Source organism: Cyprinus carpio, chromosome A7, assembly GCF_018340385.1.
Source record: "Cyprinus carpio isolate SPL01 chromosome A7, ASM1834038v1, whole genome shotgun sequence".
Lineage (NCBI taxonomy): Eukaryota > Metazoa > Chordata > Actinopteri > Cypriniformes > Cyprinidae > Cyprinus > Cyprinus carpio.
The window spans coordinates 33,244,419-33,271,729 of record NC_056578.1 but is presented as its reverse complement, the minus strand read 5'-3'; the positions used below and the strand labels follow the sequence as shown (position 1 = coordinate 33,271,729).

Genomic DNA, 27,311 nt, shown 5'->3' with positions numbered 1-27,311 from the left:
TAAATCTTATTACTTATCACTTTTACTTTTACTTCACTACATTCCAGATCGTACTTTTTACTTCACTACATTTCATAAAATATATTGTTACTCCATAATATAATATATCATGTGCTCGGACACGCAGAAGCAGTTTCTGATTCATAAACGAAATGATTCTTTTCAATGAACCTTTTAAATCGGATCGCAAATCGCACCAAACGAGTATGATCCGATTGCAGCTGTTCTAGAGTCGACAACTCACTGATTCAAATGAACCGTTTAGTGCGAGTCTCCAGTGAACTGAATTCACAAGGAAGAACCGGGAGATCTTGTGAGCGCGCGAGCGTCTGATGCTGTTAAAAGTAAGTTATTAATGTCGAAATTTAGGTTTAATTATTGTAACTGAAAATCATATTTAGGTCAAAACTGTCAGTTGTTTGTGAACTAAATCTGCTGGCCACTGAAATGCTTTTCAATGCTTGGAAAAAAATCATCCTCACTAATTGAAGACGCCATTTTGTATTGTTTTGCGTTTTTTTTCCCGCATTCATTAATATGCATAGTGTGCAAGGTCTCTGTGTGTGACGAATTTTTCGGATCACGAATACGAAAAAACGCGTGCGAAAATTTCGGACTCAGTGTGCAGTGACCAAGCCTCATCACGCATCATTTCCCACTGCCATAATAAACGTCTGTTATAAGCCTTCATGCAGAACAGAACAATTTCGGGGAACGGAGCTCAAAAAATGTGAAGGATAGGTTCGAGTGATTTAAATTTTATCTAAAGTGTGGATTTACAGAGGTGACAGACACCGCTCCAAATGATGTAAACGAATAGACGTACCTGTGAGGAGACGAGTTTTCTCGACTATTGCTCCACACTAGAGTTGCTGAGGCTGAGGTAAATTCTCGAACTTGCCTCGAGGTATGCAGAGCCTCTGCCTCCTTACGACTTTTTTTTTTTTTCAACAATTGCACAGTTTACATGAGCGTTCATCTCCATTATAAAAATAACACATTGTGCAGTTTCCAACAATGCAAGTATTTTAACATAAACAAAAAATAAACAAAAGACTCACATCATCACATTTTGCCAGGGGAAGTGCGGACTTACAAAAATATATCAAATTGTTTACACACCTTCACAGTTTTTGTCGCCTTTTGATTAAGAGAATACTTAATCGTGTTGACATATTGCTTGACCTCAATGTTAAAGCCAATAAAAGATGTTTTGGAATGCACAAACTTACATTTATGAATGTAAGATTTTGCCAAGAGAATAATGAGATTAATAATGAAAGTTTCACTAGGCCTAGTCTTAGTTCTGTTGAGGTCATAAAGGCCAAAAAGAACATCCTTCCAAAACAACTTGAAATCTTTCTCAATTTTTTCTGCAATAAAATTACAAATGTCAGACCAGAAACTCTGGACAAAAGGGCAGATTTTTTAACAATATGATCATTAGATGGGTAAAACTTATGAATTATTTTAAATGATACTTCTCTAATTTTGTTGGTCAGCAAATATTGGTTGGTAAGAGCCAGACCTTCTTCCAGTCAATGTTTTGCACAAATTTATTCCAGTATGGAACCACATATGGGACTGTGATAATATCTGTTTTGAACAGGGATCTAATTAGTTTATTGTTCTTACCATTGTTACAAGAAAAACAAATCTTACCAACTGAAGTATCAGTCAGCGATAACAAAGTTAGTTGTTGTGTGTCCAATCTTGGTTGAGCTCTATATAACATGCAGACACCAGAGGAATTTGCTCCAAAGACTTTGGCATAATCTCCAGGAGACACAGGAATTTTGTATTCTTCTAGAAACTCATTATAAGAGTAAAGACAACCAATAAATAAAGATTTGTGTTTAAACAGTATGTCTTTGTTGTTCCATATGTAATATTTGTTGGGTGAAAAGTTGTGTTTGAAAATAAGAGACCATGAAAGGAAGGCCTGGCGGTGAAAGGATGACATTTTTATCGGGACTTTATCAATATTATAATTACAGGTTAAGAAATAGCTCAACCCACCCAGTTTTGACAGAATATGACATGGTATGACATACCAAATAGAATTAGGATTTTTAAAGAAATGTTTCAACCAATTTACTTTAAAAGTATTATTAAGAGTACAGAAATCGATAAAGTTTAATCCACCCTTTTCATAGTCATTTGTTAGAACTGACTTCTTCACATGATGAGTTCTATTTTTTCCATAAGAAATTAAAAAGTAGCTTGTCAATCTCAGTAATATGTTTTTTGTCCACATACAGAGATAGAGCTGGATATGTTAACCGTGATTTAGTAGGGTTCTGCCTCTGAGGGAGAGATCCCGCAACAACCACTGGTTCAGCTTTTTTCTGGTTCTTTGAATAATAGGGTTGAAGTTCAATAAAGACCTTTTTTGTTGGTCCTTGGTAATTGTGATACCTAAATGAACAAGTTCACTCTTGACTGGGATACTACAAATGGAAGATTTCATGCTGTCCTTAATAGACATGATTTCACACTTATTGATATTCAGCCTTAAGCCAGAGGCCATGGAAAATTTTTCTATGGTATTTATTGCACCAGAGACTTGATTTTCATCTCTAAGAAAGAGAGTGGTATCGTCCGCCAGTTGAGATATAATACTAGTGTTGATAAGTAACAGTGGGCTGTCGAGATCGGCACCATATTTAGCATTATAACTCAGCACCATAATATAACCTTATCATCACACGTAAAAAAAGAATAATGTTCAATATGATATAACCGTATAAGTAAGAGACGTATAAAGATTATAACGTTACCCCCCCTTTTTTTTTTCTTTTTTTTTGAACCAGCAGGAACTTCACCTGCTATCTAAGTAACACAAAATTTTACCCTGAGATAAAACAATTCAGAGTAATTATCCTGGAACGACCTGAACACGAGGCACATCTTAGACAAACCTTCTGAACTAAGCTTGACAGATCACAGATGAATTTCCGAACCATTCACGAATCCTTTTCCTCCCACGAAATAGGCCTTTTTTCCTTCATCCCGAGCTTTCTTTATGTGTGGCCACAGTTTTTGTCTGTTCTCTCTGTCCTCTTGGGTTAAGTCCTCTGAGAAGCGAAGACCGTTGTTTTGGAGATAAGAGTTGTTTTTTGCTGCTTTCCAAACTGCATCCCTGTATCTTCGAGAGATAAATCTCATGACAACGCCTCTAGGTTTCGTCTGCTCTTGCCGAAGTTTTCCCGACTGGTGCGCGATGTCTATAGCAGCAGGGAGGCTTTCCTTTTCCTCCGGTAGAATCGCCTAAAAAAAACACTGGTTACTCGCGCCCGCACATCCTCCTCCCTGTCCTCTGTCAGCCCTTGGAGCCACAGGTTCCACCGGCGGCTGTATCGCTCCAGCTCACTAACCCGGTTCATGGTTTTCAAAGCAGAATCCTCGTTCCTTTACACCCTCTTCTCAATGTAAACCACCTTTGCATTTAAGACTTTAATGTCGCCGCGTACAGATTCCACCATTTTTTCGAGGGTGTCGCTCCTGTTGTTAATAAGATCAGCCAAGGAGCGCACTGCATCATCTGAGCCGAACCCGGCTTCTCTAGTAAAAGTTGGTTTCTTATGAAGCGGAGGCTTACTTGGCGTTATGGGCAAGGGCAGAAATTCTTCTTCGAGGCTTGTTTGCTGGTTGCAATCCATTCCGTCGTTGGTATACTCGTGGTCGCTAGCTAAGCAGCTAGCCCCCTCCTCGTTGGACATGGAGTCGTTAGGATGCTTCTGTCCGGACTTTCTAGGCATTATAGTTGTGTTCGTTTAGTCTTTCACTGAGAGTTTGTGTTAATCTTTTCTTGTAAATAATTTCAGCTGCATTTGCAGAAGCTGGCGGTCAATATGTGCTTTAAAACCGGTTTAATGCCGAGAGCTCGTAACCTTGCGGCTATTCACTCCGCCATCTTGCCCCTGCCTCCTTACGACTGTAAATCAGACAAATAGAGAGAAGACGTAAGCCCCTGCCATTCGTTAAGCCACTCCCATCGGCAGGGCCGCTGCTGGCCAAATGGGTGCCCTAAGTAGAATAGTATTGTTGTGCCCCCTCCTCCTTCAAAAAACAAAAAAACAAAAACAAAAACAATAAAACAAACAACAACAACAACAAAACTTCTATAGGGGCTCAAAATAGACCTTTAATAAAAAAGTAAATAAATAAATTGTAATTAAATTGTATTATTTATACATTGCAGTTGTAGCTCTAGACAATTACATATGGCTATGATTTTATAAATACATTGTCTTATTGATTTTATAGTCTCAAGCATTCAGAAATCCCACAAAATAAAATTAAGCAGTTTTACTACAATAACCATGGATAATTTTGGTAAGGGTTGTGATGTCCACATGTTTTTGTTGAAGAAATTAAAGAGGCTGTAGCATTTCTATCGCAAAAGGGGGGCAAAAAAATAAAAATAAAAAAATAAGTGGATATTTGAATTAAATGTTTGGTCAATATAAAACAAGAATTTCATCGTCATGTAAGTGTAACAACATCAATTGCCAAGCCATTGCCCTTACGAAAATTAACCATGTTTTTTTTTTTTTTTGTAGTAACTATGGTTTAACCATGTTTTTTTGTAATAACTATTGTTTAACCATGTTTTTTATTTTTTGTAGTAACTATGGTTTAACCATGTTTTTTTGTAGTAACTATTGTTTAACCATGTTTTTTTTTTGTTTTTTTCTTTTGTAGTAACTATGGTTTAACCATGGTTATTTTGTAGTAACCATGTTTTTTTTGTTATTTTATTTTTTTAGTTACTATGGTTTTACTGCAAAAACCATATAGTTAAACTATGGTTCATTTTGTAGTAACCAAGGTTTTTTTTTTTTTTTTTTTTTTTTTGTAGTTACTATGGTTTTACTGCAAAAACCAAATAGTTAAACTATGGTTCATTTTGTAGTAACCATGTTTTTTTCTTTTTTTTTTTTTTTTTTTTTTTTTGTAGTTACTATGGTTTTACTGCAATAACCAAATAGTTAAACTATGGTTCATTTTGTAGTAACCATGTTTTTTTTTTTTTTTTTTTTTTTTTTTTGTAGTTACTATGGTTTTACTGCAATAACCAAATAGTTAAACTATGGTTCATTTTGTAGTAACCATGTTTTTTTTTTTTTTTTTGTAGTAACCATGGTTTAACTATGGTTTTTGTAGTAAAACCATAGTAACTACATATGAACCATGGTTTTACTACAATAACCTTGGTTTAACCATGGTTTTTGTAGTAAAACCATAGTAACCATAAAATTAACCATGGTTTTTGTAGTAATGCCATAGTAACTACAAAATTAACCATGGTTTTTACAGTAACCATGATTAGTTTTGTAGAAGAAAACCATAACTGCTAAAATGAACCATGGTTTCACCACAGCATTTGCAGCAGAACCAACTACAAAATGAAGAATGGTTTTACTACAGTATATATACGGATTTAGCTATTTCTTACTCTTAATAGAATAATCATAATTAATCTTATTATAATAGTTTGTGAAAATGAAACAATCATATAAAATTTGGCAAATGTGTTTTTTTTTTAAGTTATTACAACAAATAACATTTATAAAACACAGCGTTGAATAAGTTACATTTTATTAAAAGTTAAAAAAGTTATTTAAACTGTAGCAATGCAAAATTGCTTTTCACTGTATTTTTGATAAAATAAATGAAGACATTAAAAATTATATATATATATATATATATATAGTGTAAAAGTATATATTTTGACATGGGTCTACTAATGAGTTTATCTGGTTATCTATGAATTATTTTTCATACACCCAAAATGTCATAACTATTTATCGTTAAATATAAATTTTTTAGCCTACTGAATTCTCAGCATTTGACATGTTTTATCTTTGAATGTAAACATGGCAAATAAAATAAGCAATTGCAAATTGTGAGTTTTAAATTTATTCTAAGTCTTCATAAAAGTAAATATGTTTTCATAAAATTACTAAATTAACATGGAATCTAACAAAAATAAATTAAAAGAGCCAACAATATCTTAAAGGCATCTTTTTAGATAAGACAAAAATACAGCCATATCAGATACATGTTTTAAAATGAACAATCAATGAATGAACTAAAAAAATGTATGATCATTTTATTTAATCTCTTTATTACCGTTGATTTATGACAGTGTTTCAACACTATACCAACATCCAAATTTAAGCACCATTTCAAAATATCTGTATATAATCCAGACATATAAAGCCAAGAAAATATTTAAAAAGCACATAGACATTTCCATACATCTTTTAACATGCGCATCTAATTGTCTTTTACCACTAGTATATAGGACTACTTGTGTTTAATAACAGTACAGTAACAAATCATTATGTAAACAGATAATTGTGTAGTTTACAATGTTTAAAACACACACACATTTCTGTTGTACGCGTGCATTAAATTTTCTCATGACACAAGAGTGTTGAACTGCTGGACTGGTCTGTTAAATAAATAAATAAATAAATAAATAATTGTATGGTTTACAATGTTTAACATTCATACATGTTCATCCAGCTAGTACATTGACATGATTTTCTTTTAACAAATGAAGGACACCAGTCACATCCATACATGCCATTAAACTGTGTGCTATCTTTTAGCATCACAAGCACTTACAACTGCATAAACTCTACTAGTGCGAATCTCATCACCATCAATCCTCTGTAGTCCAGTCTCTTTTAAAACTTCCATCTACTTATAACATAGACATCTGATTGTCTTTTAACATTACTATATAGGACTACTTGTGTGTTTAATGACGGAGTACAGTAGTTATGAATCATTGTGTAAACAGATTTTGAAGTTTACAATGTTTAAAAACACATATTTCCTTATTATTTTTCAATGTGGATTAAAATTTCTCCTGACACAAGAGTGTTGAACTCCTAGGACTAATCTGTTTAATAAAACTTAAATGTATGGTGTACAATGTAGCTTATAGATATTTAGATAAAGATATTTGATCTAATAACCCAAGTGGGTAAAGCTACCTATCTGTTCAGATGCTTGTAACAACACTAAACTAAGCTTTTAGTCTGTTTCGATTGTTTACACAATTGGGATCACATACTGCTTTTCCCTAATCTTGATGAAAACACTTTTTTTTTTTTTTAGTGATGAAACCGGAACTGCAATTGTTTCGAGACTCTCCGTTACCTCGGTCACAAAATCAATATTGAAGTTTAATTGTCTGTCTGTGAATGGCGCTTTTGCTTTTATTTGAGAGGACGACCTAGAATTAAAGGCATTGATGTGCAGGAACAATCACTAAATCCACAGTCACAATGATCCCTCAGCAAAACTAAATGCTGAATACGCAAAAAGCTTCCATCCTGAAGCATCGTGGTAGAATTAATGCGCTTTCGCATTTTTGTGTACGTATCGGAAGTGTACAAAATGCCATCATGTAAAAATCTTTTGAAGAACTACAATGGACGAAGTACGATAATGTGAAATGTTCGGTTAATAGCAGCAAGTTGGCTTGGTGACAGTGGTTGAAATTTTGGAGTGCCAAAGAGATGTAGACTGTTTAAAATGAGCAGATTTTTTTTACCTGTCTCATTCCCCTAAGTCTCCTGCAGTAACAGAAAACAAGACTATTTTTTGTTCTATTATTGTTTGTCTAAAGATGTAACGCCAAAGGAGAAATGTGTGGGAGATCTGTTCAGGAACACACTGGGTACCATGAAAATACAGCATGAGATTATGATTATTACTTTCAAATGCAAATGCTGATATACACCACAATGGACCCCATAACTTGACAGTATCAGCTAAATCAGCCTTCAGCTTTATGGGGGAAGTCGAGGGCTAGTGGTTAGAGAGTTTGACTCCTAACCCTAAGGTTGTGGGTTCGAGTCTCGGGCCGACAATACCACGACTGAGGTGCTCTTGAGCAAGGCACCGAACCGCAGCATAAATCATGGGTGTTCACGGTGTGTGTGTGCACTTTGGATGGGTTAAATGCAGAGCACGAATTCTGAGTATGGGTCACCATACTTGGCTGTGTGTCACGTCACTTTCACTTGTTAAATGTGTTAGCTGATGAACATTAAAGCTGATGTGTTCTCTGCCATATAACGGTGCAACTTGTATCACAAATTTATGTAAAGCAAAATCAGCCTTTTGTATAAGTTGTTGAAATAAATAGACATAGTTAATTGCAGTCTGCCTTTTACCCCTGATTTGTGGCTGTCAGATTGCATGTGATTTTACAGTGTTAATTTCCATTGTTCCCAGCTTAAATACCCTTTTACAAACGCAGCAAAATCCTTCTCCGTTTTGCCCATCAATGGGCTGCAACCAAACTGTTCACCTTCCAGCCACTTCTTCTGGAATTTGCACTTTCCTATTTTTCTGCTTTTATTCCTGTCAGTCAGCCGCTTTCCAAAAACCCTGCGTAATGGCAATTTTGCACCGGCCGAAAGCAATTACCAAACTGGTTCCGTGTTTAACACACTAATGTACATATTTTGCAACAGCAAATCAAAGTTATTAATTATGAAGGCTATATTCAAAATAAATTGATAATATACATTTTTCTTCAATACTATCCAGGGCTCCAGACTAACTTTTTTTTACTAGGAGCACTGTAAGCCCCTTACTGAACATTTTTAGGAGCACAAGCAGAAAATTTATAGGCACACCTTAAATCAACCTGCAACACAGTTTTTCACATTTCCCCCCATTTTGACTGTATTACCAACAAATGCCTTTTACAGAAATTACAATGTGCAGTTGTATTTTAAGTTCACAGGCTCCAGACTAACATTTGAGGGCAGTAGCACCAGAGCCACTCAGATCTACGGACAGTATTTGTTAGCACTGGGGGGGCTGAAGATAAAGCACTGAGCTTGAGTTGAGCTGTAGATCAAATTAACTTTATTATCATTCACAATGTCTTAATATTAATTCAAATCAAAATGAGTGAAAATGTAAATTAGGGAGTGGAAATAGCTAATGAATGCTCCTCTGCAGCCACTGTTATGATTGTAATTTAATGTGATTTTTATTTTTAAATAAGTGTGAGTTTTCAAAATTTTTTGCCAGGGACCTCTGGTTGAGTTGACACGGAATGATCCAACACATACTAGCCAATGACTTCAAAATAAACACTTTACTAATTTCAAATTCAAACAAACCTTAGGTGCAGTCTGAGAATTTACATCAATGCTCCACTCAGCATTTTGTGGGTCATCCACTTCCTACAATAGAAAAAAAACCCATTTTAAACCGCTACAGAATTGCACCGCAAGCGTGAGCGGCACGTCAGCTTCACGTCAGCATAACTACATCGTCACTGCAGCTGGGTATTCACACTGGAAGCGTTTGTACAGCGTCACAGCAGCGACTCTAAATCTACATATAAGCCAGCATTTTTTTTTTACAAAGACAACTATAAACTTGATAGTCTTGAAAGATTGTTAAGATGGGGAGGTATACAACATTCGCATGTAAATAGTAAACAACAAAAACAACCAAGAAAACCGCTCCGATCTTGTCGTTTGTCACTTCGATATGTTTACAAGACTGCAAACTCCGCAGATAAAAACTCGGGTTTCGGGTTTAATTTGGGTAGTGACAGTGCTAAATAAATTATAAGATAAATGTATATTTCTTGACTTGTTCACTTTAGTTTTTATATATATAATATATTTATGTGTGTATATTCTGTTTGGGTTAAAGTATGGTATGTGTGTGTGTATATACAGGTCCTTCTCAAAAAATTAGCATATTGTGAAAAAGTAAATTATTTTCCATAATGTAATGATAAAAATTAAACTTTCATATATTTTAGATTCATTGCACACCAACTGAAATATTTCAGGTCTTTTATTGTTTTAATACTGATGATTTTGGCATACAGCTCATGAAAACCAAAAATTCCTATCTCAAAAAATTAGCATATTTCATCCGCCCAATAAAAGAAAAGTGTTTTTAATACAAACAAAGTCAACCTTCAAATAATTATGTTCAGTTATGCAGAAATGACTGCTTCAATGCGGCGTGGCATGGAGGCGATCAGCCTGTGGCACTGCTGAGGTGTTATGGAGGCCCAGGATGCTTCGATAGCGGCCTTAAGCTCATCCAGAGTGTTGGGTCTTGCGTCTCTCAACTTTCTCTTCACAATATCCCACAGATTCTCTATGGGGTTCAGGTCAGGAGAGTTGGCAGGCCAATTGAGCACAGTAATACCATGGTCAGTAAACCATTTACCAGTGGTTTTGGCACTGTGAGCAGGTGCCAGGTCGTGCTGAAAAACGAAATCTTCATCTCCATAAAGCTTTTCAGCAGATGGAAGCATGAAGTGCTCCAAAATCTCCTGATAGCTAGCTGCATTGACCCTGCCCTTGATAAAACACAGTGCACCAACACCAGCAGCTGACATGGCACCCCAGACCATCACTGACTGTGGGTACTTGACACTGGACTTCAGGCATTTTGGCATTTCCTTCTGCCCAGTCTTCCTCCAGACTCTGGCACCTTGATTTCCGAATGACATGCAAAATTTGCTTCCATCCGAAAAAAAGTACTTTGGACCACTGAGCAACAGTCCAGTGCTGCTTCTCTGTAGCCCAGGTCAGGCGCTTCTGCCGCTGTTTCTGGTTCAAAAGCACACGCCTGTGCACGGTGGCTCTGGATGTTTTCTACTCCAGACTCAGTCCACTGCTTCCGCAGGTCCCCCAAGGTCTGGAATCGGTCCTTCTCCACAATCTGAATCAGGGTCCGGTCACCTCTTCTCGTTGTGCAGCGTTTTTTTTTGCCACACTTTTTTTTCTTCCCACAGACTTCCCACTGAGGTGCCTTGATACAGCACTCTGGGAACAGCCTATTCGTTCAGAAATTTCTTTCTGTGTCTTACCCTCGGCTTGAGGGTGTCAATGATGGCCTTCTGGACAGCAGTCAGGTCGGCAGTCTTACCCATGATTGCGGTTTTAAATAATGAACCAGGCTGGGAGTTTTTAAAAGCCTCAGGAATCTTTTGCAGGTGTTTAGAGTTAATAAGTTGATTCAGATGATTAGGTTAATAGCTCGTTTAGAGAACCTTTTCATGATATGGTAATTTTTTGGGTTTTCATGAGCTGTATGCCAAAATCATCATTATTAAAACAATAAAAGACCTGAAATATTTCAGTTGGTGTGCAATGAATCTAAAATATATGAAACTTTAATTTTTATCATTACATTATGGAAAATAATGAACTTTTTCACAATATGCTAATTTTTGAGAAGGACCTGTGTGTGTATATATATATATATATATATATATATATATATATATATATATATATATATATATATATACACACACACACACACACAAACACATACATACACATACCATAATTTCACCCAAACAGAATAATTAAACAAGTTTTAATGGGTAAATCTTCTATAAATATTTTTGATTCTTCATTTTCTTTTCTGACATTCTCCAGTTCTTGTTAAAACACACTAGACATGCTTATTCTGTGCATTTTGTGTGAAATCATATTTATTTTGTCCATCATAAATTGTGCTTTCACTTTGAGCGTGAGCAGCGCAGCAAAAATAGACTCAGCTGCGAAACCTCTCGCTTCACTGCTGTTTTCGCGACGCTCCTGCTTGACGCTCAAGTGCTGCTCCTGCTGCCAGTGTAAATGCACTCATTGGTTAACATGCACGGCGGAAAAAATATGGTGCTGCTCGCGCTTTTGGTGTGAAACGTGTTTTATTATTTTAAATTGCAATTCGAATTTTTTTTTTAATGTTTTGATTCAAGATTCTGTCACCATCTTTTCATTCTGATTTCATTCCAAACCCATATGCTTTTAAAATCCACAGACCACAAAATATATTTAAATATTTAAAAGAACCTCCAAGCTGCAGATTTAATTTCACATATTCTAGCATCATATTCTAGTAGGGTTTTTTCTCATTATTTTAATCATTCTTTGTAAATGAAAATTTGTGGCAAACTATGGTTTAACATATTATTCTACCCCAATTCCATGACTTGTTATTTTGAACAGTACGGGAAAAAACTGTAATAAACCTTTTTTCATTTGACATCACTGCTTTGTTATTAATATATAGCATGTACTACGCTTAGCCCAAAAGATTACAGTGCAAAATAAACATCAAAATGAGATTCTTTTTTCAGTTTGTCAAAAGTCACGTAAACGTTATAATTTCCTAAGATGTTGGCCAGCAACAAATTTTTTTAATGTCAAATGGAAAACTATCATTTCATTTTTGGAACTCATACTTGACAGCTCAATGTCATCGTAGCTTCAATCATATGACAGAAAGAAGCATTAATCTGAATAACTAACTAAATTAATGAAATAGAGCAAGCTCTTGTAAACTTGATAATCTTTTTGTAATATCCTTTTGTGTTCCATTGATGATAAAAAAATAATAATATGAGGTTGAATAATAGATATATTTCATTTCTGGGTAAACACTTCATTCTACACACCTCAGATTCCTCATCTGAACTGTTAGTCCTCTCATGGTCAAAAGAATTATTGCTTTCCTGTAAAACATAAGTCAATAAGTCAATAACACGCAGAAAACAACGCGAGACGAAAATAAAAGTGAAGTGTGCAATGTCTGTACCACAAGTATGACCTAATATGGAATTGCAAAAGCAAAAGTTTTATCAGTCAGACTTTCTAAAATACTGCATGTCATTGGTCAGATAGAAATACCAATTGTTGCAGTATGTCCTGCAGAGATTAGCTTGAATCCTAATCAAACATTATAATAAACTAAAGTGTAATATATAACTATTTTAGCTTACCTCTGGTTCAGCTTCTGGATATTCATCCACATCTTCAATCTTTGCTGAATCTGTGTATTGCTACATATCACATTACAAATATTATTTGGCTGAGATTTTGGGACCTTTCATCTTAGACAAAAATACCCTGGGACACTTAAATCAAATAACATTTAATACTGACCTCACGTTCAGTTTCTGGAAGTACCTCAAAATCTTCTGAATTGGCTGGTTCCTAAAAAATATTGTATAACAGAAGTATTTATCTATCATGCCATTGCTTGGAAAAACGATTCAAAGACCACATACTTGACTCTTTAAAATGTACATTATAACTAACGATTAACAGGTGTTTCTGTTTATTTGCCTTAAAAGTAAATTTTACTAAAATCAAAAACTTTTTTAGTTAGTAACTTCTTACATAAATTTAATCACACAAACCTGAGATTCCATTTCAGAACATATGTTGCCATGTATTGTTTGGGCATCTTTTGCCTAAATGTTTTAAGATATAAATGGATAAGTGTTTGTCCACCATAACCTTGTAAAACAAGACAACTGATACTTATGCACTGATGAAAAAAAAAAATTAAAAGCTTAAGTTAGCATGAAATTGAAGTTGCGACTGACTTCGTGTGGTACTTGATGTCCAGCTGCCTCTCTCTGGAAATAAGTTACTGGGTGAAGCTTAATTATGTTTATGGACAGGGTTTAGGAGACTTTTCAAGCTCCACTCATTACATACAGAACTTGGCTGTTTGATTGGATTGTGAAAATGATTTTTATATTGAAAATAGTTTCACAAAAATAAACAAACAGATAAATTGTTTACAGTAACATTAAAAAAAATGATATGATCAATTTAGATTTTTTTCCTGACTCAAAAATATAGCACATGAAATCAACCAAAAAACATTTTTCTTGATTCATAAACAATACACATTGTATTTTAACAACTGATGATTTCTGTGGATATCAATGTAACCTAATGCCTCTCTACATTAATTATTTACCTGCAACCAGCGCCTTTTGGTAGTTGCAGGCATCTCGGCCTCCACATCCAAAGGATACTTCTTGTATGGGCCTCGCTGCGCCATTATCAGGTCGATTTGATTTAACAACTGTTTAACATTTTCTAAACAAATATGTAAAGAAAGATTAGGCACAGACGTATCGCTGCTAAACAGAATAAAAGACTGTAGGCCTAACATATTACTCACCTTCATGTCGTCCACGACCGTACTGGTTGGATTCTGATAGCTTACTGATTTAAGTCGACAAGACCTTGTTCCACGGCAAAGTTCCGATTTAAAAAAAAATGTAAATGAAAACTAAGTGATGAGTAACGTTACCCGTAAATAGACATTTTGTATGAAAGATTTTATCAGTAGACAAGAGCTTGATAGCAGCCAGTAGCACGCTCACAGTTCAAAATGAAAAGGGCGCGAAATACATGTATAGAACATACCGCATGTATGCGTACTCGCGTGAAGTAAACGGACGGTTACAGTAAAGTTTAAATTGTGGTTCCAGTTCCAGAATAACTTAGATCGTACAGATCCGCTTTGTTTACCTTCGCGAGGACGGAGCGTCGGAATTAATCGCTGTTTGCCTCGGGATTACGTGCGGTCCACTTTACAATTGGAGGAATTGTAGGCACAGCCTAAAGATAAAAGGACGCCGGGGAAAAATTGGATGTGACACCGGTAGATGCGAGCCTTGGAGCCTCGGCGTCGTGGGGAGCGTGTGCTGGTCGAGCAGAGCGGCTGCTGCAATAGAGCACGGAGCTCGCGGTGGTGTCTGGCGGAGAAGGCGCGATCCTGGGCCCAGTATTGGCCAGAGAACTGAAAAATCCCCAATATAGACCGCGTCTTCTAAATGAGAGAAGCTGAGTCTACCATATAATGGCAAAAGGTGCAAACCAAATGCTGATAAACCGTCAATGGATAGGGGAAAGTCAGCTGTATTTATACCCTAGTGTTGATTATCTTAAGTGAGCTCCACCTGTGCTAATTAGGCTAAGTATCTGACGTGCTCCTCCCGAACCTTGTTAATAAAACATCATTTGCTGAACCACAGACAACGTAAGGGTCCAGTTCTTCTTCTCCTTAGCCCAAGTAAGACGCCTGTTGCCCAGTGGTCCAAAGTCCTCTTTTCAGATGAGAGTTTTTGTATTTCATTTAAAAACCATGGTCCTAGAGTCTGGAGGAAGGGTGGAGAAGCTCATAGCCCAAGTTGTTTAAAGTCCAGTGTTAAGTTTACACAGTCTGTGATGATTTGGGGTGCAATGTCATCTGCTGGTGTTGGTCCATTGTGTTTTTTGAAAACCAAAGTCACTGCAAACGTTTACCAAAAATTTTGGACCACTTCATGCTTCCTTCTGCTGACCAGCATTTTGAAGATGCTGATTTCATTACCAGCAGGAATTGGCACCTGCCCACACTGCCAAAAGCACCAAAAGTTGGTTAAATGACCATGGTGTTGGTGTGCTTGACTGGCCAGCAAACTCACCAGGCCTAAACCCCATAGAGAATCTATGAGGTATTGTCAAGATGAAAATGAGAAACAAGAGACCAAAAAATGCACATGAGCTGAAGGCCACTGTCAAAGAAACCTGGGCTTCTATACCACCTCAGCAGTGCCACAACCTGATCACCTCCATGCCACGCCGAATTGAGGCAGTAATTAAAGCAAAAGGAGCCCCTACTAAGTATTGAGTACATGTACAGTAAATGAACATACTTTCCAGAAGGCCAACAATTCACTAAAAATGTTTATTTATTTATTTATTTATTTTATTTAATTTTTTTATTGGTCTTATGAAGTATTCTAATTTGTTGAGATAATAATTTGTTGTGAATTGGTGGGTTTTTGTTAAATGTGAGCCAAAATCATCACAATTAAAAGAAACAAAGACTTGAACTTCTTCAGTCTATGTGCATTGAATTTATTTAATACACGAGTTTCACAATTTGAGTTGAATTACTGAAATAAATTAACTTTTCCACGACATTCTAATTTATTGAGATGCACCTGTAAGTGCCCTGCGAAGTGGACAACACAGGATATTCCACCATGATTCCAGTTCGAAGCGAATGTTTATGTTCCATTCAAAGTGCACTGAAGTGTGCGAGACATGAATTTAAATTGTATTTATTTACAGAGGTATATGATGTCAAACTTGTCCGTGAAGACGTTGCGCAGCATAAATCCATGAATGAATGTTCCGAAGTGAGGTAAACTTCAACAGATTTCCCCTGCTCAGGGAGTAGGGAGCAATAAACACTGTGTAGGGACCATGTCAATGGGAACACAGTTCATGCACGGGGGTCACTTCTAATGAGCTGATTATACGAGTTAAGTTTGTTAACAAAGAGCTTGTTGTTTGTTGTTTCTCCGATCACAAATGCAGACATGGTTTTATGTTCACGCATTGCGATGCAGTGCATAAAAACACAGTATAAGTCATTATAATCCATAATTATGTCCCCACTGGATGCAACAAATGGCTCGCTTGTAATGGGTTTTATTGTTTTTGTCTTGTCTCGCCGGTGTTCTGACCGGGACATGCATCACAGTATGACAAGGGACGTAACATTTCCATCACACACTTGAGGCATTCGGCCAAGCACAAAGCACTGGATAGCTGGCCAATCAGAGCACACCTCGCTTTTCAGACCGATGAGCTTTGTAAAAAACTATGCGTTTCAGAAAGGCGGGGCATAGAGGAGAAACAATAATGTACAGTATGTGGAAAATAATGTGTTTTTAACCTTAAACCGCATAAACACATTTAATTACACCAAATACACCAATTAATGTACTTTTTAGCAACATCATATGACCCCTTTTAACTCATTGTACTGCTACCTCCACTGTTTAGCATAACCAAAATCAGACTGTTTTTGCTTTGTTTCAAAATGTTTGTAATGCAAGCTAAAACTGCATTGAAAAATATAAAAATATATATTACCTTTAACTTTGAACTGTCTTTACCTTTGATTTATGTGTGATTATGTGTGTGAAGAATAGAACATTTTTATCATGAATTTGTAATGGATGTTTGAACGTGTTTTTTTTTTATAAGGCAATCAGTTTGGAAGTAAACTAGATTGCTGTTCAAGTAAATACAACTTAGTAATTCCAAGTCGCAAGAAATGTTACTTGAGTTAGCTCAACTTAAATAAATGAGTTGTTTGAAATACGCACATAGTATATTGTACTTAATAAGTTAGTTATTGAAAATAGTGATTCTTATTTACCAGAACTTGTGTGTAAGTTTACAACACTAAATAAACCTTTGTTAGTACAAATGACTATTCTTACATGGTTTTTTTTTAACTAATTAGAATTTACAGTGCATGGTTTTGCATGAGCCTTTTTTACAACTACAGTAAGAACTTTGAGGTACAAATGCAGTGACAAGGAACATACAGTAATAACCAAATTAAAACAAAGTCTTTCACAGACTTTTCCAAGATTTGTTTGAGCAGAAATGTGTTATGAAAGGGCTTTATGTTATTCTGGCTTTAAAAGAAGGTTTGCTGGTTCTACTGAGGCAAGCCTTGAGTCACTACTCTTGTGGCCTTGCCTAAGTTGCTTTGGATAATAGGTGTCTGACCACTTCATCATTATTGACACTGTTGTCATAAAACGTCCTCAGTTCAAAAGATTAAAGGTGAAGTGATTATTTGTGCAGCACTAACATAATTAAACAGAATTGCAAAAACAATAGCAGTGTCCAAAGTTGTACCCTATCCCCTTATTTGCTATCCTTTATATAGTAGATTGCATATAGTTCACTGCATGAGAAAGCAGTGAATGAAAATGTATTAGCAAATTCAAACTGCAAATATTGTGAGTTATTTATTTATTTATTTATTGCTATTTCATTAGACGAGAGCCTAACAGTACATTATTGAGTGGTGAGTGTTAATTAAACCTATTCCTAAGGATAAAATGTGTTATATTAAATTTCATTAATATGGTTAAATCTGAGTTCAACTAAAGTCTCTCCAGCCAAAGTAATACCTCTGAAGGCAATGCTCCAGAGAGTGCCCACATCCCCCAGATGGACTTTAAACATTAAAATGAAAAATCGCTCACTCATTTACTGTACTTTTACATAATCACTTATTTCACCTTTCTCCATAGTTAAAACTAAATACATGGCTTTTATGGAATATCAGTTTTACAGTCCAACATTATATATTAACTTACATTCAGCACCATTATGATGGGAACTTAATCCCTGACACTGGTCTTTTAGCCTGAGAGTGAGAGAGAGAGAGATACATCTGTGGATATAAATAAGCTGAAAACAAGAAGAGCTGAGATAGGTAGAGTTATTTGAGGAACAATTCATAATTAAAAGCTACAGAGTCTGTAAACAGTGTGTGGTGATGGATTGGGTCAAGACTGTGTGTTTAGTGCTCTGGGTTTTCACATTCAACTCAGTAGCAGATGATTTAAAGGAACATGCCCTGAAACTGATGACTGACACTCCACTTATAGATGGGTAGGTCAATCTATTTATCTACTGTTAAAACAAAAAAGAAGAAAGAAAGAAAGAAAGAAAGAAAGAAAGAGAAAATTGGTGTAGCATCACAAATAATTACAAAGAAACAGCAAGTAATTTTGAAGTAGAAAGACTGAAATAGTACTATTTTGTGAAATGTACTCTTATCTATCTATCTATCTATCTATCTATCTATCTATCTATTGTGAAAAAAAGTTTTATAACATTTCTAAAAAACAAGATATTCAAAAAATATTCCCTGAAAACAAGTTAATCAATACCTTATGGCAATTTAGGTAGCCTAAACATTTATTATTATTATTTATTTATTTATGTATTTATTTATTTTTAATGTAAAACAAGATCTCAAAGGAGAAATGTCACTATGAAATAAGCATTTTTATTTATATTGTAGTGTTTATTATAAATGTTTTTATCTGTACTAATTATTTTTAAATCATGTGCCCTCATAATCTTTAAAATAAAAACATTGTTTTATATAAAAAGCACTTTCAGAATCTGAAATCAGATTGGATTCCTTCTCATATACAAAAATTAGTGCATGTAAACAATGTTTCATTTTACAAATGTTTTGCTGCAACAAAAAAAGCTGCTACACAGAATAAAAAGGTACAAAAGCTGTCGTGAGGTGGGGCATGTTGCTTTTCGAAAGGTACAAATAAGTAATTGTAATAAACAAGTAATAAAGTGTAATTCACAGATGCTTGAATTTTCAAGGAAACTTTCAATGATTGTTTCTCTTGTTATCTATGATTCTAGTTGAAAAGTGATTTGAAATCTCTTACAGGCACAATGACCTTCCCTGGCAGATGAAGAGTTTGTTTAATAATCAGCTCAACACGGTGGACTTGTACAAACTAAACTCCACACACACCAACATCCCAAAAATCAAAGAAGGGCACATCTCAGCACAGGTACTGTACAAACACAAACAAACAGGCCTACATACAAAACATAGGAACATTCACCATAATGGGCAAACGAATGTATGGTAATATTTGTTTTTCTATTGCAGTTCTGGGCAGCATATGTACCATGTAATACGCAGTACAAAGACGCAGTCAGACAGACCTTGGAGCAGATTGATGTAATTCACAGGATGTGTCATAAATACCCAGAGGTCTTCAAATTTGCTACTAGCAGTCAAGGTAAGACAGTGAAGCAGCAGTAAATACTGTACAAATCCTTGCAATAACTCAAACAGATCAAATCAAATAGCCTAGCGAATAGAATCAAACAGATGTCAGTATTGACAATGACACATTTGCAGTACACCCAGGGCTGCCATTTTCGCTTCAACATGAAAGATAATTCAAATTATGCAGCTTGTTACAGTAAGATAGATAAAATGATAAAACAGATGGAAAATTCCATAATCTTATATAAAGAAGGTTAGAAGTGACCTACTGTAGCAACAACCACAAACACTGTAACAACCACCTATCAACACCATGTTCCCCAAAACATCCTGGAATTATTGTTGTATCTATGTGTATTTATAATTGTTTATAGCTTTTTATATAAACTAAAACTAAAATGTTGTTGCAGATATATTGGATGCCTTTGAACAGAATAAGACAGCGAGTCTGATTGGGGTAGAAGGTGGACATTCAATTGACAGCAGTTTGGGTACTCTGCGCACCATGTACCAGTTGGGTGTCCGATACCTCACTATCACACATAGTTGCAACACACCATGGTGAGTGGCTATCCTTGTGAGAGTAATTACCGTACTTCATAGCACTTTAAATAAAAAGACAACAGCATAAATGTGTTTATTTCAAAGTACCAAGCACATACAGGTCCAGCAAGGTGAGGAAATAACAGTGAATTATGATTTCATTAGTTTGGAATTAAGTAAACATAAACATGCCAGGAAACTATGCCAGAGGTGTTTTATTAAATAACTTTTTTTGTGTGTAACACACCCACTTAACACTGGCAACAGTAGTGTGTGAAAATCAAGGGAAATTCCTGGCTTGTTTAACTTTTACTTGCAGCTATTCCACAGAATTCATATTTTGCATTTAAGGTGGGGCTAAAATAAAAGCTAAATCGGATTTCCAAAGAAATGGCCACATAAGTGCATGTTCCTGTCTGATAAGAGAAGGGGTTTTAATTACAGCTGAAGACTCTGTTGATTTCTTTACCATGTTTTGGTCTCACTTCCTTCTAGGGCAGACAACTGGCTGGTGGACACAGGATCTGAGCCTGAAGCACATGGTGGTTTGTCTGATTTTGGCAAGGTTAGACACAGAGATGCTTTATTGTCAGATTTGTACAACAATATTTATTTTCCCAAATATAAAAACATTCATGCAAAGTAAAAAGATTAATTATTACAAAGAATATATACCATATACCAAAGACTACATAACATATACCATTACTTTGGATATAAACAAAATGTTATTTAATGTGAGTCAACAATTTTAGACAAAATTGTCTTTTTATTTACAGTATTTATTTATTAATTATTTGTTTACTTTTTGTAAGGGGTGTGTTATAATAATGTACTTAAACTTTTCTCAAATTAAATATAGAATAAAAACATTTTATTATGGCACATTATTTACAGGACAGTTATTAAGCATTTAGTGAACTCTAAAATGTTATTAACTTTGGATAGGGTGGTGGTTAATGTAGGCCACCCTGACTTGCTGTCGTCTTTTAGAGAAAGCATTACTTATTTTTGCTGTCTGTAGTGACAAATTTGATTTGTCCTTTCAGCAAGTGATCCGGGAAATGAACCGCATTGGAATGCTGATTGATCTGTCTCATGTGTCTGAGAAGGTCATGAATCAGGTGCTGGACATCTCTGAAGCTCCTGTTATCTTCAGCCACTCTTCTGCCTACAGCATCTGTAATCATAAGAGAAATGTTCCTGATGATGTTCTTATGAGATTGGTAAGTGCAGTTTACATCCTCAAAATGTTACATAACAGAGTTTATTGCCCAAAAGGATAGACCTTGACACACGTACACTTCCATATTCATAAAGCATATGTACTATGCTACTTATTTACCGATATAAAGAGATGTTATGAAAGATAAAAGCAAATGCTTTAATTAAGCAGAATCACTTGAATAATCATGGCTATGATTCGCAATGGTACAAGTCTATAGGTAATCACTGCCATTCTGGTATTCAGATAGGGTGGTTTAACTACAGTGGTTGCAGGATTGCTAAATGACTATAGAACAGGTATCAACATGACTCTAAATTTCTTGTCTATTACCCCCCACTGCTGCTTATACCAATGATGTAAATAAGCATACACTCTAAAAAAATGGTGCTATATAGCACTAAAAGCGGTTCTTTGGCTCGTAATCAGGGGAACCACTTTTAGTGCTATTTAGCACCTATTTTTACAGGTGCTATATAGCACTTTGTCAAATGGTGCTATGTAGAATCATAAGAGGTGCCATATAGCACTTTATTGATTCAACAAAACTGATGCTCAACAGTGGTTCTTTGGCTTTTAATCGTAGGGGAACCTCTTTTGGTACTATATGGCACATATTCTTAAAGATAAGAAGCTTAATTAGCACATTTGTCAAAAAGTGTTACACAGAACAATTAGAGGTGTCATATATGTCTACCATAGCTAAATAACACTTTTACTTAAGATGAATGATAACTAATCATTTCTTACCAAATTTCAGCTTTAAAGAAATCAAATTCCTGTACTACATGCTTACTGAGAAACAAAATTTTGGGCACAGTGGTTAACCAGAAAAATGAAAAATGCCACATCATGTCGAAAAGGTTGCCAACCCCTGCTTTAGATTTTTCAGTTAATCCAGCATAAACTATCTGTAACAACATTAGAGGAATAATTTACTCAAAAATTTAATTCCAAACCCATACACTCAAAAAAATGTTTTGGTCTAAATTTACATTTTATGTAATTCAATTACATAACAATTTTCCATCCAATAAGACTACATAGTTTTAATATAAAAGAAATCAATAAACTTAATGTGACTCATATGCGTCAGTCATCTGCAAATGAAACAGGTAAGATTTATGTAATAGTTCATAGCGAAGTCCCCACACTGCTCAGTGTTCATGTGTTTCCACACTACAGAGTGTTAAAGGAGCATTGAAGCAGTGCTGGAGTTAAGAAGATAATTATGTGATGATTGACCATTAATGATGAACAGCTGCTGTTAACAAGCAGAATCACTGAAGGAAAGAGAAACTCAAGAACTACAACTGACTTCAGCCACAGACGATGAAATCAACTGGAAAAAAATAAAAATAAAAGACATTAAACATCTCAAGATCTGATTAAACAAATCATAAAACAGCTTTACCAGCTTCTCATTACTAGCCAGGTTGATTGTATTTCTGTCAGACATCTAGAGAAGCTCTTATTGAGAATTAACAGAGGTTTAGATGTTATATTGTTTCATTTGAAATCACCATCAAGGAGACCAGTGTTTCCTTTTGTGGGCTCTTGACCCTTGATGTTTTGGTGGTAATATTTCACTGGTTGTTTTAACTGTGTGTTTATTAAAAAAAAAAAAAAAAAAAGTCAAGTAAAAAAAAAAAATTGTCAGCAGATGATCAACTAACCTCATTAGAAGTCCAATTTCTGATTAAATAGATGTTGTATTGCTTTAGCATTGTTTATAACTTCAGATCTAGTAGTTTTGTAAAAATCAGATAATTAAAATAATTTACAGATCACTTCGTGCACAAAAAGTTTTCATCGGCAGCAATTCAAAGACCACATACATCAAGAATCAACATATGAATCTCAACAATGGTGAATCAACAAAAATGATTCATGTTGCAGTGCATGGTGGGTATCAGCATAGTACAAGACTCACCCATGTATCCCAGCATGCATTGCAGCATGAAGTATTTTGTTGACTGTAACCATTGTTGAGATTCAAATGCTGATTCTTGATGTCTTTGTATTGCTTCAGATTAAAACTTTTTGCGCACAAAGTGATTTGTAAATTATTTATATCATCAGTTGTTTTTTTAACAGTACTACTTGATCTGAAGCTATAAACAATACTAAAGCAATTCATCATCCATTTGATCAGAAATTAGACTTCTAATGAGGTCAGTTGATCATCTGTCATCAACTTTTATTTATTTTTCTTTACTTGGCATTACTGGTTAAGCTAAACATGTTTTTTAGGAACACACAGTTAAAACAACCAGCATAACAATACCACCAAAACATCAAGGGTCAAGAGCCCAACAAAAGGAAACACTGGTCTCCTTAATGGTGATGTCAAATGAAACAATATAGTTGTTACACTAGTGCTTTCTGTTTTCGGTTTAAGAGATGAAGTCAGCGACACTGACTCATCTCCGCAGCACCTGTATGAATGTTTCATACGGATTACATAATGTGAGAATATTTTTTTTCTGTTTGAATTGGTTCATTTAAAAGTTCATTTAAAAGTAAAATATATCTCTTTAGATATATTTTACATGTCTGTAATAAGGCAAGCATCTACGGAGTATCGGAGTATTGAAGTTATCATCATCTACAGTGCATAATGTCATCCAAAGATTCAAAGAATCTGTAACAATCTCTGTGCGTAAGGGTCAAGGCAGGAAAACCATACTGGATGCCCGTGATCTTCGGGCCCTTAGACGGCACTGCATCACATACAGGAATGCTACTGTAATGGAAATCACAACATGGGCTCAAGAATACTTCCAGAAAACATTGTCGGTGAACACAATCCACCGTGCCATTTGCCATTGCCGGCTAAAACTCTATAGGTCAAAAAAGAAGCCATATCTAAACATGATCCAGAAGCGCAGGCGTTTTCTCTGGGCCAAGGCTCATTTAAAATGCACTGTGGCAAAGTGGATAACTGTTCTGTGGTCAGACGAATCAAAATTTGAAGTTCTTTTTGGAAAACTGGGACACCATGTCATCCGGACTAAAGACGACAAGAACAAACAAAATCGTAACCAACTCCCATTTCAAAAGTCTTCACCCCTGAACGTATTCGCTTTCATGAGTGCATGTGGCATGGGCAGCTTACACATCTGGAAAGGCACCATCAATGCTGAAAGGTATATCCAAGTTCTAGAACAACATATGCTCCCATCCAGACGTCGTCTCTTTCAGGGAAGACCTTGCATTTTCCAACATGACAATGCCAGACCACATACTGCATCAACTACAACATCATGGCTGCGTAGAAGAAGGATCCGTGTACTGAAATGGCCAGCCTGCAGTCCAGATCTTTCACCCATAGAAAACATTTGGCGCATCATAAATTGGAAGATGTGACAAAGAAGACCTAAGACAGTTGTGCAACTAGGAGTCTGTATTAGACAAGAATGGGACAACATTCCTATTCCTAAACTTGAGCAACTTGTCTCCTCAGTCCCCAGACGTTTGCAGACTGTTATAAAAAAAGAGGGGATGCCACACAGTGGTAAACATGGCCTTGTCCCAACTTTTTTGAGATGTGTTCATGCCATGAAATTTAAAATCAACTTAATTTTCCCTTGAAATGATACATTTTCTCAGTTTAAACATTTGATATGTCATCTATGTTGTATTCTGAATAAAATATTGAAATTTGAAACTTCCACATCACTGCATTCTGTTTTTATTCACAATTTGTACAGTGTCCCAACTTTTTTGGAATCGGGTTTGTATTTTTTCCCAATATAAATATTAGCAATTGCACCAAATTGCATTTTTTGCTCAGTTTGGCCGTTTGAATAAAGCAAAGGTGTTTTTTTTTTTTTTTTTTTTTTGTTTTTTTCTTCCTGAAGTATGAACTCCATATTCCCCTATATCCTACTATTTGATTTTTTCTGACTATTATTTCATACATTAGGCTTTACAGGTTTAAGGTCTCACATATTATTCAGAAAATTTAAAAATCTGGTTTGTAATGTGAGTGTATATAAAATGGGTGTTTAATTAAAATGTTAATTTTCCAAAATATTTCTATTTCAGAAAGAAAAGAAAGGGATTGTCATGGTTAATTTTTATAATGACTATGTAACCTGCCAAAAAACTGCTGACATCTCAGATGTTGCTGGTGAGTCATTTTAAAATTAACCTCAGTGTCTGCTACCCCCCATACGCTTCTTCATTGAGCACTTTATGATATAAAGCACAACATTAAAATGTGACTCCACTTATCTATTTGAAATTTAGATCACTTTGACCATATCAGGAAAGTGGCTGGCTCTAGTATCATTGGATTTGGAGGAGATTATGATGGTGTGCCAAGGTAAGCATGCTGATTTGTGAATAGACTGCCTGAATTTTAATCTAATGATCATGCAGCTTGATGCCATTGTGGTACATTTCACATTTCACATATTTTATGCAATGAGAATTGCCTTTAATTGTTTAAGACAAATGACAGGACTACATACATAACTATTAATAAACAATGCTATGGTTTTGAACAGAGTGCCAGATGGTCTAGAGGATGTATCAAAGTACCCAGACTTGGTGGCTGAACTACTTAGCCGTAAATGGTCAGATGAAGAGATCAGAGATGCTCTGGGACGAAACTTGTTGAGAGTGTTCAGAGAGGTGGAGGAAGTAAGAGCAATGCAAACACAGTCGTGCATATATCAGTTTTAAACTCAGTATAATATCAAATCTACTGCCCTGTTTGCTCACTGAACCTTTTTCTATAATTTTTATAAATTAACTTTTATGTTTCAATAGGTAAGAGATCACCAGAATGGAACCAAACCAGATGATATACCCATCCCTTTTAAAGAAGTTCAAAATTCCTGCAGGACAGACTTTGGTTATCAATATGCATCCAGTTCAACATGCATACAGTCTTTCTATCCAGTAGTCTTGGTTCTAACACTACTAAATAAGTTATTATAATCAACTCCTCGGTGGACTGTCTATTCCTGTAGCACTGTTTTGGGTTATGCAATGGATTTTTGATAAAGAGCTGGCCTGTAGAGAAATTCTGTAAGAAAACACATTTTAGAGAGTTTAGTTCAGAATAAGTGTTTTCAGAACCGTAGACTAAAAACAAAAAGAAATTAGGAATGTAATAATTAAAAAATGACCACTTTTCTGTGCAGTGCCATACTGTTCAGTCTAATGTATACGGATGATAAAAAAAAATATTAAATACAAACATTTAATAAATTCATTAAAAAATTAAAGAAAGAAAGAAAGAAAGAAAGAAAGAGAAACCCATATATAGGCTAATATTTCTGAGAACAATTAATACTTTTTAAGAAAAAAGTAAATGAAAGGTAGGACCAAGCATGTAACTGTTTTATGTGAATAAATTTAACCTAAATTTCGGTCTGTTCCTCACTCAGATTTGATGATTGACTTCAAAGACTGATGTATATGATCACAGTTGTGTGCTGACAACATCCAGAGTGTGTCAGTCTTGTGCTGTCTGTAAAAAAATTAAATCCAAAAGCTCCACTAGAGGACAATTGAACATCCTGATATATTAAAGACTCCTTGCATAACAACATAACTCTCTGTGTGATCTTCTTGTAAACATTGGTGAAGCCATTTTATTATTTTTGTATTGTTTGTTATTTCTGTTATCTAATTCTAACCTTTATAATAACCTTAACATTATCTTCTCTAACTCATTTAAGTTAAAACTGCATCATATTTAAAGAGAGTATTTTAATTGCTCTAGAATTGTACTTATTTACATGTTTGCTTTATAGCTGTATGTAATTAGGCTTGTTTGAGATTCGCCTTGCCTCTCCTGAAATGTAGGTGAGAGTAGGCGGCTGCAGTAAGGGGAGGGGTCAAAAAAGACCTTTGAAGTGGGACACTTCCTGAATCTCGCTGTTTTGTCGCCTGTAAACGTCAGCAATGGAGGAGATCGCGTTCGCGTTTTTTATCGCAGACGAAGTGGATGTAATCAAAATACCACTGTTTTGTCATCATGTGCATCAATTCCTGTGTTCTGCTGAACACAAAGGAGGAAATTTAGAAGAATGTTTGCAAACAAGCAGGTTTCTGCCACCAT

General features: G+C 35.3%; 1 protein-coding gene across 2 annotated transcripts; it reads left to right on the top strand.

The window, feature by feature from the left end:
* Positions 1 to 287: 287 nt before the first annotated feature.
* Positions 288 to 26,801, top strand: LOC109073555 (dipeptidase 1). Of its 2 annotated transcripts, none has more exons than XM_042760882.1 (10): positions 288 to 344; positions 19,114 to 19,240; positions 19,342 to 19,474; positions 19,875 to 20,025; positions 20,503 to 20,572; positions 21,057 to 21,233; positions 25,283 to 25,367; positions 25,487 to 25,562; positions 25,747 to 25,882; positions 26,012 to 26,801. In XM_042760882.1, exons 2-10 carry the CDS (start codon positions 19,136 to 19,138, stop codon positions 26,180 to 26,182), a joined length of 1,104 nt encoding a protein of 367 aa, XP_042616816.1. In that variant the 5' UTR covers positions 288 to 344; positions 19,114 to 19,135; the 3' UTR covers positions 26,183 to 26,801. The 2 variants fall into 2 exon arrangements, with proteins under 2 accessions (XP_042616816.1, XP_042616815.1); XM_042760881.1 differs by lacking the exon at positions 288 to 344 and adding an exon at positions 17,676 to 18,305.
* Positions 26,802 to 27,311: the final 510 nt, after the last annotated feature.